The sequence below is a fragment of the Rhagoletis pomonella genome, unplaced genomic scaffold, assembly GCF_013731165.1.
Source record: "Rhagoletis pomonella isolate Grant_MI unplaced genomic scaffold, Rhpom_1.0 Rhpom_scaffold_00011, whole genome shotgun sequence".
NCBI classification, from domain to species: Eukaryota; Metazoa; Arthropoda; class Insecta; order Diptera; family Tephritidae; genus Rhagoletis; species Rhagoletis pomonella.
In genome coordinates this window covers 9358247-9371204 of record NW_023458565.1, presented here as the reverse complement: position 1 = coordinate 9371204, position 12958 = coordinate 9358247, and the positions used below count along the sequence as shown (strand labels likewise).

At 33.9% G+C, this 12958-nt stretch overlaps 1 protein-coding gene across 1 annotated transcript in view; it reads right to left on the bottom strand.

Moving 5' to 3' along the window:
• Positions 1 to 8621: 8621 nt before the first annotated feature.
• LOC118746589 (eukaryotic translation initiation factor 5B) overlaps positions 8622 to 12958 on the bottom strand; it is a 135015-nt gene continuing 130678 nt past the window's right edge. The window contains exon 9 of the mRNA XM_036480428.1: positions 8622 to 8880. Within this exon, the coding sequence (XP_036336321.1) occupies positions 8773 to 8880 (108 nt within the window). The 3' untranslated portion in view covers positions 8622 to 8772. The remainder of the gene's footprint in view (positions 8881 to 12958) is intronic.

Here is a 12958-nt window from a genome sequence, read left to right as displayed (position 1 = left end):
GCGTTGAAACTAAAGATTTCTTAACACTTCTTCGTTTGACATCCATATTTTGATATTTCATATAACTTGTGTTTAAGTAAATTTAATTCAACATTTAAAGTAGGTGGCAACCCTCTCCAAAATATTTTCAAACTACTATCTACTGTCTGAAACCCTTTTCGTTTGGCACCCATAGGGTGATAAATATTTCTCAAACCTATAGTTCAGCTAGGAGATGGAGCTTTTCAAAACCATTTCGATTGATACCCATTTTGCGATAATTAATTAATTTTTTTTTTAATATTTTTAATATAATTTTTTAAAAGGTGGCAACTCTTTTCAAAAAAGTAAAACCTTATTGCACATCTACAGTCCAGGACTTTTAGTTTTAGAACGGTGCGGATCTGATGACATTGAGTATTAAATAATTTGCCCTCTACGCACAAACACTAAGAAGAGAGCGATGAGAAGGCAACATTTTTTGTACAAACGAACTCGCCATTAAGTATGCCTAGATAATTTTTTTTTGTAATTTTTCCCGAATGAATGAAGCCTATAGACAAATATACAAACTATGTACATACATATGTATGTATGTTGAAGGATACTGCAATTTATGCACTCACTGCTGTACTCGCGCGTCAGCTATAGCAACAAGCAAGCGTTTTAGTTGCTTGCATGCAAAACTGGAGCATTTTGACGACGAAGCGTCGAGGTCATCGTCCATTCAGCAACATATTTAGATGGGGGTAGTTTAAATCGATAAATGGGTGCACTGAGAAGGCGAAAAACCATGAGGAGCCTTAGTAACCAAGGCGCGACAAAATGTGGGCCAAATCTATGCACACAGTCAGGGTAAAATTGCAATGAAAGTTGCATTTCGCTATGCAACAAAAACAGATTATGTACATATTTAGGTGTAAGTGAGCAGAGAGAAGGGCGAAAGAGTGGTTTTATGTATGTACATACATATCTACTATATGCTAGTTGAAGTTAACTATGAATGAGCCCCGGACGATTGAATACTTTGGTAGAAATAAAAGCGCATATACATACATATATGCATACATATGTACAAATGCTTTTATATACAGATGCATGCATGTACATACCTACATATGGATATAGATATGTATTTAAAGTTATATATACATACATATATATATAAAGTTATGTGGCAAAGTGTTGAGCTGCAGCTACCGATTGCTCGGAAACCATGAATGGAATAGTTGTGTATGTATGTATGCCTATGCGGTAATATATATATATATATATATATACATACATATACATATATACTATACATGTAAATAAGTATGCCGCTGCAGTGTTTGTGGCGTCAGTGACGTTGGTATTTTGTCTGCGGCAAAATGTTGACAGAAACTGGGTCAGCCTGATACACGTGATTTTTATCAAAGAGAAGCAGCAGCTACTACTAAGTATATGAACATACATACGTATGTACATATATAAATACATACGTACTGAAGTATGTACATGTGGGCAGTTTCCAATAAATTTCGAATCCTTAAAATAAATTTTGATAAGCAGAAAAAGTACAGCCCATAGAATTTGAATACGAGTATGTACATATGTACCTGCTTCCTTCATCATAAAGCTCGGGGTTTATATGTATGTAGGTACATTACGGTGGGTCAAATCGTTCGGACGAAAGTTTTTCGACCAATCGCATGGTATTTTCGGTTTCTATAGATAATTCTAAGATAAAATGCAAGAAACTACATATGAGTCGGAAATGACATTCTAGCCTGCGCATTTTCAAAAGAAAAATTTACAAATTATAAAAATTATTATTTTTTTTTTTTGTTTTTTAAGTATACTTATTATTTTTATTTTTTTTTTTAAGATATGTTTTACTCTTTAACCAAAATCGTTTAAATCAAAGTTTCAAACTTTGTGCTATATTAAAAAAATACCAGACTTTGGCAAAACTTTCAAAGCTTTTTAAATGGATTTCTTAGAAAGATTTTTAGTATAGTTTCGTAGTCCATTCAAACACCGTTGATTTTTGGCATTTTTTGTTGTTAGGGTTTCTCATTTTTCCATATAAAAAATTACCTTTGTATTGAAGAGACGTGTTCATATCGAGTTTTTGTTTTTACAAAATACAAAAACCGTTACTTTTTACTTGTTAATGCTTGTTGTTAATCTTTTAAGTTTAAAATTCACAAAACAGATGTATGTATTTACTTTTTTAAAATTGGTTAAACAAACATAGCAAATGTAAGAAACTTAAATGCAGACATTTTATATGCAAAAGTTTTAAGAAAAGGTACAAAAAACGAATATTGTGAAGAGATAATTTTTTCATTAAAAAATGCGCAGGCGCGAAACTCATTTCCGACGCATAGATTCTTCTATACATTCTCTTAGAATTATCTGCAGAATCAGCAAATTCCATGCGATTTATCAAAATCAAAATTGACCCAGCCTAATGTACATCCATACTTGCATACGTTGGTTAATTTTACAGGTGAATGCGTGCATTTTTTTAGTGAATAGAGGAGGAGAGTAAAGCCCCTCCCCCCCACATGTCTCAAACTCAATTTTCCTAGTGCCTTCCCCATGTATGAAGAGCTCTTCGCTTGAATGAATTGCAACAGAATGCAGCAATCGGTACATATGTGCGTATATATGTATAGCACAGTTTAATACATGGATACTTTTATGTGGTATATATGTATACATACGTATGAGTATTTTGGAGATTTCTCATAATGAATTCACCCGCATAGGGGATGAAATGCTGGATGACGCACATGAAACTCATAGAACACATAAAATTGAAAATCATACAGATTCGAGGCTTTTGTATCCACACTTCATGCGTACATGCATACGTAAATGTGCACATTTATGGGTTAATAAATTTAAATAAGATTTATAACGTGATCTAAAATGGTTCTTTGACGTATCCGCAAGTACATACATATATTTTTATAGGTTCAGGTGGATTGTAGGCAGATACTGCTGGTTCGAAATGGATCATAATGTCATTCACTGAGTCTAAAAAAACAGCGTACGGGTCCACAAGCACAGACGATGAACCTTCCCTAGCCAATTCGTCGACAACCCCGTTACCATAGATTTCGCAATGCACTGGTACCCAGCGCATACATATAAGAAATCCATTAGGAAAGCGCAACGTATCTCATGGACTGATTTTTGTAACGGAACAGAGGCTACAGCCAAAGCCTCAAGGCTCCACAAGGTACTCCCAAAAGCACCGACGGACTTAGCTACATACATATATTCAAAATTATGACGGATCCTGGACTGACTAAATTTCCGAAAGCCTCTGATTTTGCTTTACTAAGCCCTAGTCTGGTTGCCTACCCTTAATAAGTCAACAGTGCTTAAAAACCTCCGAAGGGAACAAAAGAGTGCGGAGTTTTGCATACCATAAAATTACCATACCAACTCGAAAGGACTTAGACACCAGGCCTCATCACATAAGAAAAGCTATATAAAATCATACTTATGGCTCCAAACTCGACGAAAAGGTCGGAAGGAGTCTTCTCCACAGAGTTAGAACTAGAAATATATTTGCGGTTTCTTAACCACTGTAGTTTATGCCAGGCGGTGGTAGGTGCTGGCTATGTAGAAGGCCACTCGGAACCAAATAAGAAGAGCCAAGGCTAAAATACAGGCCTTTATCTGCTCCGACACTCTAGCAATTCTGAAAGTTCTAGACTTAAACGTGCGCAACACAAGATCTCTCACTGAATGTCCTGATGACGCCTTTTAAACCCTTTTCAAATTTCACGAGAAATATTTGATCGAAATTATTTTTTATGTGGAGGAAAATGTGCATGAGCATCAATAGAAAAAAAATCGCCAAAAATTTACGGAAAGTACTAGCATCTTTTAAGTTGCACTCTACCAACTAAAATTCAATCATCAACAAAACTGCGTACTCAAACTTTTTCTTCAAAGAGTAATTAGTAATTGGGGAGGCCAAAATGAAAATATGGATAAAATCTGAAACACCAATTTTTGCCAACTTTTGCAAATTTTTGGAGGTTTTGCTAAGTTATTAGCCATAATTTTGTATAGAGTTATTGCTAGAATAATCTATCTTCGATTTAATAGATTTAAAAACGGCATCTCTAATGTACACTGGTTAAGGTTTAGAGGACGTATCGTTATAAACGTAGGTAGGGGAGGAAGAGTGAGGAGTGTCAGCAGAAAGTCATGGCTTAATTGCCATGGGTGCCATATTCTACTGAAGCGCATGGAAATAAGGCAAATTGTATGTCGCGAAAATATTTCTAGCACTCCACTCCCCTCCACTCTACTTATGCGTTCCTACTACAGTCGGGTCTACGTAACCGAAACGGAAGATCTATATCTTGCCAAGGACTATCACTCCAGCTGATTTCCTCAAAACCTTTTTTAGGAATTTTTATGATGTTACAACAACAACAACGAATTACTTAAGTATGTATATTCATGTTGTTGACGTAAGACATACAGTGACTCAAACAAATTACTAAGTGTTGATTTGTATTTTTTTTTTAATATTCGTAAGGTTTTTCGAGCTATTTTTTTTTATTTTTTTATATAAATACCGTCGCAGCTTTAACAAAAACCATATAAATCACAGTTTCGTAGTTTATAGAAAATTTGGTAAAAGTGATCAAATTTTTATCAAAATTTCTTTTTTAATCTAAATCTTTAGAGCATTTTTGGGTATGCAGTTTTATAGCCCCTACAATTTTACTCAATGAAGTGCAAATAAATCCGCTAAAAAATTCCATTGATTTTTGAGAATTTTTTTTTTGTGACCGATTTTTGAACTTTTATCAATATAATCAAGAATTTCTTATTAAATAAAGTGTAGCAGACAGTTAGCAACAATATTTCAAAAAATCAACGCGTTTTTGAACTTATTATATCAAAAAAAAAACCGCAAAAGCAGCCTCCAAAAAAAATTCTCAAAAATCAACGCGTTTTTTAACCGGTTGACAAAAAAAAATTATCTCGAAAAACAATACGAATATTTGAAAAAAAAAATCAACACGTGGTCATTTGTTTGAGACACTGTATAATAGATGGATAAAATTACATACAAGTGGCTATCACAGAATTCATCGTAGTCCGATTTTTCATGAAATCTACGAAAGTGCGATCACTGAATCCGATTTGCTACTGTAAATGCACTCGGTCGTATTAGAATTCAATGATCGTATTTTCGTAGAATTCACGAGAAATCGGACTACGATGGATGCTAATTATACTACTTTCATTGACAAATTGGTAGCCTCACCAACTTGCAGAGCAGTGCAAGTACTTTTCATCCATGTACATATGTATGTACCCGTAAGTATGTATAATATGTTCATTCATATATGAGTTCGTATGTTTGTATACGTCAATGGATATTGCACCAACTGTAACCAACGTCATTCAAGATAGAGCTGCCAGTAAAAGTGGATCAAGGACGTGTAAAGGCTTTAAACACATACATAAATAGCCAAAGTACTGCATGAAAATAGCGACAACAATAAAGCAAATTTCTTGCATGGAATGAAATGAAAGCGGTGGCAATTTTTTGTTAATGGAGACCACTTACATGCATATGTAAGTACATATATATATATGTATGAAGTACACACTGGTGCATATAATTTTATGTATTGAATACTAATGTATGAGAGTTTTTACTGCACTTGGGGTCTAAGAACTGATTACACACTCTTGAACTATTACTCTGGTGCTAGATACATTTTCAGCGCGTGCATTGCTGCATTTTTGGTGAATAAAAAAAAACGCTTGCTTGTTGTTGTTAGTGTTGCCTATCGCCTTGATGTTTTCTTACTGCTATTGCACTTTTGCATGCGCAATCAGTTGCCTTGAGTGCAAATACCACTAGAATTGGAACTGCTTTCGCCGCAATGATACAATTCTATTTTTAGCTCAAAGGTTATGCGGAAAGGACATATGTATGTATGTATGTAGCAATGCAAAGTTGCCTTAAATATTTGACCTCTGAGTTTTGGCCTTTGGTTTTCGGCTCTTTTTGGGGCTATTTATAGTTGATGCAAACTAATTTGACAAAATGGTCAAGTGGTGTGCCCTTCCACTACATAGTTCACAAAAAGGCAGCTGGGCTTTTTTTTCGTTTTTTTTTTTTTTTGTTTTGCATTCAGATGTGTTTCGAAGCACACATAAATGTGGTGCAGCTTGATGATACTGACGGCTTCTTGCCATTACCATTGCAAATAAAGTTGCCAATGCGTAATTTATAGGGGCTGTCCTCAGGGCGTCGCACCGTGCTTCTCCTTTGCTCTGATACTACATAGGTAATTGATTTCCTACTGGACAACCTTAACGGCTGATATACCTACACTCAGACCTATGGAGATGCTGTGGCCTCTCTCATTACATGCCCTTCTACCAATATCTCAGTTGTTTGCAGGGAATCCCAAGGAACACTGAATATGATTGGCACTTGGCGAAGTGTTCTTTACTCCACTCATAAAGGAGTTACTATTCAGGTTTTGTCCAAAGTGAAGTACATGTAAGTATGAGGGTAATGCTAGATGGTAAACTTTTAAGGGCGTCTGCCTTTGAAAAAAGCCACTCTAAGTCGTGACAATGTTCTGCCAATGAATGGTTAGATCTATTATCAGCTAAGCATCTGTGGTTTTTTGGAGCAGACTACCAATCTGCTGTGGGAAATCTGGTTAACAAACTTCAAGAACGGTTGCCGTGTGCTAAACATGAGCTTTCACCACAACACCTATTAATTAAAGTTGGGAAAATCACGCACTAAATAGTTCGTTCAATGAACTAGATCATTGAATTGATCGAACAAACTAGTTCGAAATTTAAAATTAACTATTTGCTCTATTTGCCTGGGTGCGGACAATAACCGATTGATGGGCCTTCAACAAGTACCTCTTATAAGCAACCTAGAAATAATTTTAGATGCCTCCAGCGAAAGCGAAGGCTGGGATGTAGAATCTGGATACATTAAAAAATGTGAAATTACAGCTCAATTGAAGGCATATCTTAAAGAAATCTCTAGATTGGTGGAAAACTAAACTAAAATACGACAAATTTACAGATCTGGCCCGCAAATATTTGAGCGCTCCACCCGCCAGCGTTCCCAGTGAGCAATTGTTCAGTGCAGCCGGCCTTATATACAAGCCTCTAAGAAATCTCCGCATGGGAGAAAAGGCAGCAAAATTACTTTTTTAGAAATATAATATGCCCCTTTTGACCTTTCACTACTACAATAAAACACTGTATAGGTTAAGCACTCGTTCGAGGTTTTAATAGATAATTTACATATCTTTAAGTAATAAAAACGATGACTTAAATTGATTATCGTTTTTTTTTTTATGCTATTCCTAACATTCGCATTCGCACATTTGCATTCCGAAAATTCGCATTCGCGAATGTGCAACATATGACATTCGAAACATCCCTAATACAAATGTATGCATGTACCTAAAAGAATTATCTTTACTGAATAATTACAAAGCCTGTATGATCTCAAGTGAATTCCTTATAAGAAATCTAATAAGTATTTATGTTATTTTCGAATGTTAGTCTAAATGAAATATAGAATTTTTTTTATAACAAAAGTAGTAGTGTTTTATTTTTTGGATTCACTATTTTAAATTGTGTATTGGTATTATGATGAAACTGTATTACTCCATATTTCATTATGCTAAAAATCGATAAAGTAGAGCTGTTGATAGCTAATGCAATGATTTCATTAATGAATTTAGATATTTTGTGAACTAAAATGAACGTGAATGAACTAACCGCACTAGAACACTTGAGTTATTTGAACTAGGTTGACCGATCATCGAAATGAACTGAAAATCCCAACTCTATTCTGGTTGCACTAATAAACCAACAACCACCAAACTTTTTGAAAAAGTAGAGGACTTCGTCTACTTCGAAAGTAGCACTAACACCACTAACAATGTCTTCCTCGAAATCCAACACAAAATCACCGTTGCCAACAAGACTTGTCAAATTTCATCGCAAAATCAAATCAAAATAAGTAGACTTTTTCCATTTAATAAATATTATCTCCACTCATTTATTTTATTTCAGTACATTGATATAATTTTATTGAATGCACAATTACTTTAAAAAAAGAATTTTGTAAAAAAATATTGTTGCATAAAATTTTACACATACATGTATTTTAGTTTTAAAAATCATTGTATGATCAGAAACAGATAAAATTTATAGAGTCCAGAAAAAAAGTATGTAGTAATTTTTACGTAATTGCGATTTTCTGCGCTAATAAAAAATTAAAATGAAATTAAGGTCAGAAGTAAAAAAAAAATTAAAGAAAAAAATCAAAAAGAAAATTTTTAATTTATAAATAAATATTTCTTTATGTATTTCGAGAAGCTCGACTTCTACAGCTTTTGAAAGCATATATAATATTTCCCAAACAACTTCATAAATATCTTTGTATCAATAAAAAAAAAAACTGAGCTACATAAATAACAAAATAATGGCCAAAACATAGTCAATTTGTATAGTTTGTTTGGCAGGGATATTAGAAGGTTTTTGAGCAAACCAAAAAAAAAAGCGTAAATAGTTAATGCTGAAGCAAGAATCTACATGCAGTGGTACATGCATTTTTCTGTTTCTGTTGTTTTTTTTTTATACGTTTATGTGCTGCAGCACTTGGTTCGTTTTCTTTAATTGCAGTACAATATTTGCTGCTTTTTTAATTGTATGCATATGTAAGTGTGTATGTATTTAAATATTATTTATGCGCATTGCTTTATAAGCTTATAAAATTTCAAAAAGTTTCTTTAATTCAACCATTAGTGACCAATCAGCCTTAATTAAGTCATCGCGGAAATAGTCCTTGCAGGCGTCAATGCTCTGTCGTGAGATCTGAAAATAAAAGAGAGAGAGAGAGAGAGCATGATTAAGTGAGAAAAACAGTGCTTTAATAAAATATTTGATACACAATTTTTGGATAAAAAAGTAAAAAAAGAATCTAGCATTGGCTGTTTTTTTTTGTTTTTTTTTTTGAATCAGTGACTTTCAATTTCTCGCGTGATAAATTTCGATGCAACACTACTACTGTCAACTACCATTTATCAAGAGACAACTCTCAAATTTTAAGCAGGTTGCGTCGTTAAGTTTGTGTTTGATAACCATGAATTTAAAAAAAAATCCAATTTTAGGTAAAGTTTACCGAATATTTTGTTTTATAAAAAAATAATAATTAGTAATGTTTGCTTTTTATTTTTTAGGGATTGATAATAAAAAAACAAGGAAATGTGTCGGATTTTTCTTTTTTCTCGAGATTTTCTCAGTTTATTCTCGGGCCCTTAATTTTTTAGGGACCTCTAAAAGTCTTCGTGCTTTACTTAAAATTTTTTATCATCTTTTCGGAATACTTCGTGTTGTATTTGCTTTTGAGATTTCTTCGGGACATTTTGAGACGTGTTTAGAACTTACAAGGGATTTTTTCGACATACTATTTTTGGGATGTTTTGCGGTTGTTTTTCTTGTCTGACTCGCGAGTCGGTTTAGGTGTGTTAGTGAAAATAAATAAGTGTTAGTAACGCCGACATAACTTTGGCATAACTCTGAGTGACTCAACTGTGTGTAGTCGAAATAATTCGCGAGTCAGACGCACCGTCTATAGTGCCTATTAACAACCTTAACTGTACCAACAAAGAAAAATTGTATGCAAACATGCGTACACCTGGGATTCCCCGATTTCGCTGCTTAAATGTTCACAAACGTTTTCGCCGCAACGAACAATTAAGGTAATCATGGTTAATTTATTGGGTGATACGATTTTCACTCTCAAAACATAATAGATTTTATAATTCCGATCAAAGAACAGTACCGATGATTTTTATTTTTTTTATGAATAGTGATGCACCCTAATGTATAAATATAAAATGCCATACACAAGCGAGGATAAATCTAGTTTAATAGTACCATATAAAACTCAGCCAAAAATACTACTAGGCCGCTTGAAATATATTAATAAATTTCCACAAATTTAGCATCAAAGAGTTTTCCAAGGATTTTTTTTTTGAGTCAGCTTTTCGCATTTAGTTCTCATATAACATGTCGAGCATATAGTGGCACAAGCACTACCAACCCAATTGAGGTCAAACTGTAAGTAGCCTCGAGGTCACAATCAGCTAAAAATAGAATCTACTCAACCCCAAGAGGTAAATGAAGTAAGCGCCCATCACACCAGCGGTAACAACAACAACAACAACAACAAAGTATATATGTAGCATTCAGTTCATTCAACAGAACAAACAACAAATACATAGTAGTGAGCTCGAAATGTAGGTCAATACAACTGAGGGCGAGGCGTTTGCATACAAAAGTGAAAACGGCGCGCGCGGACAAGGGTGAAATATATGTAAGTATGTATGTATGTACATACATTAGGAAAGAAAAAATGCAATAACTTGAAAAATAGGTTATTGCAGTGAAATCGCCAAGCAGCCGGCTAAAATGTCAACGACCGACTGAAATAAAACAGAAGGTAAGCACTGACGTCAACAAGTAGCAACGTACGAGCGAGTGTGTGGCAGCGGTCGCTTTATGCAGCAGAAGTAGCGGCATACGAACCGCCGGCAACGGTAAATGCATTTCAGCCAACTTATTTAAGTGCAAATCTATGTACATATGTATGTATGCATGTTTGTATGTTTGTTGGTTGTACATATATCGCGTACGTAGGATAAAAACCTTGAATGAAACGAGGACAACGACTGCAAATTTTCAATGGTTATTCGAGGGGCTACAAATACACACATATGTATGTATGTATGGGTACATATACTATAGTAAGGGTGCACGAAAAAGTTAGCATGAATGGAGTAGTATCTAGAAATATGAAATTGGATTAGAATGAGTGCGAAAATTGCGAGTGAGTTACGGATGTAATTGAATTTTGCATTCGTTGTATTTCTAAAACCTGTCTAAAAATACAACGCCCTTTGAATATTCTAACGCTTAGGCATGCATATCACTTTTAGCGTTATTCGTCATATTCGCTTATCAAAACGCCTCCGCAGCCAGCTATATATATGTAACAAAATTTAAAATTGAAACAGAGGAAGGTAATGCGGAATTTACGCATTTAAGAAAAATAAAAGCGCTTTTGAAAAATTATATTTAACATCAAAGACCGGAGGGCTACGACACAATCACTGTCACCTGCAGCTAGAGTTCTTCCTTCTTTTGTAATATCCAATAAAATTATCCACAATGAGGAAGGTATGGTATGATAAAACGGAGGAAAAGTGTATGCACATAGTACCTAAAGCATAATGGCAGTGACGTAGGACACGTCCATTTGAACAGCGAAAGCATAGCTCCTTATGCAGGCAATAGCAGCTACACGAATTGACGTCATGCATGGCAACAACAACAAAAAAAAGCCACAATCACAACAACAACAACAACCATTAAAATAACACTGTCAAATAATGCTTAAAAATAGCTTGAAACCCTTTAATGGACTCTTATGTTTTCATATTTATGTACTACATACATATCTACATATGCATGCATACATATTTTCGATGGTCGGTCAGTGCGTATGAGCAACCCACTCAACCCTCTCAAGGTAAGTGCTTTGAACTCATTACGGTTCAAAGGATGCAAGCAAGCATCTATGTATGTCGCATACAATGCTTCAATCCTAGGTGGGCAACATGAATGAACGTATGTATGTTTGTATGCTTGTAGTGCTATTTTGAAGCAATATTCAATTATAATTCAAATACACATATATTTTAAACCATTCAACAGATAAGAAATAAAATATATAACTTAAAAAAAATCAACAATTTTGGGGCCACGAACTTGCGACACTGCCATCGTCGGAGTTGTCTTTTGTATTTCAACTAAATTTACTGAATGTACTTTCATTATCAAAATAGATAAAAATGTGATCACTTTTGTGGAATCTACAATTGCTAGTAAGTGGGTAATAATATTTGGAGTAAACATTTCCTAACTTCCTGCTTACTGAAGTAAATTTACAGTAAGCTTGCCACAAGTGCATTGAGCTTATTGGGCTATAAAAACCGTTATCAGTCAGTAAACAAAATTAAATTTTATTTTAAAAATTTTAACCTTAAAAAATTTTAAAATAGATATATATGTTTTAGAAAATAATTAATTTTAGAAAAATATTTATTGTAGAAAAAAATTTATTTTTTGGAAAAAAAAATTATTTTAGAGAATAATTCATTTTAGAAAAATGTTATTTTCGAAAAAAATTTATTTTAGAATAATAAATTATATTTAACAATGTTATTGAGCTTGAGGCCGTCTTCTAATGAAAAATGTTGTGGAAAGACAACAATAATTTATACACACACTAGCGATCAGCTAATTAAGCCAGCAAATTGTCGAATATACTTTGTATGGAAAAAAATGCCTAATACAGTTAGAAAAAAAACATTTAAAATCCCCGCTATTCTTTAGCAACTTAAAAATTGCACTTCATTATACTAGAATTTAATGGCTATTAAATTGCATACTCAAAAGTGAAAAAAATTAGATGAAACTTTGCAGATTTTTTTATAATTTTTGTATGAAGTTTGAAATGTGGATTTATATGGTATTTGTTATATATTGACAAAATAATAAACATTAAATAAATAAAAGAAAAATTGCCAAAATTGATCAAAATGTTGCTGGCTTAATTAGCAGATCGCAAGTGTATGTACATGGTAGAAGTTGTAGCTGCTATTGCGGAGATCACCCGATCCCATCACTTCGTCAGCTGCGGTCACTGGGATATAAACCAGCGCACAGTGGATCCTTCTCATAGAGATGGCGGCCAAAAATAGAAGGAGGTTACCTAGAGCAACGAAATTTTGCAGGCTTACTTTTAAAACAAAAAATAAATTATCCACAAAAACTCGAAAAAATTGGACCAAGGACACGCCCACCTCCCATATATCCTTAAATTTAA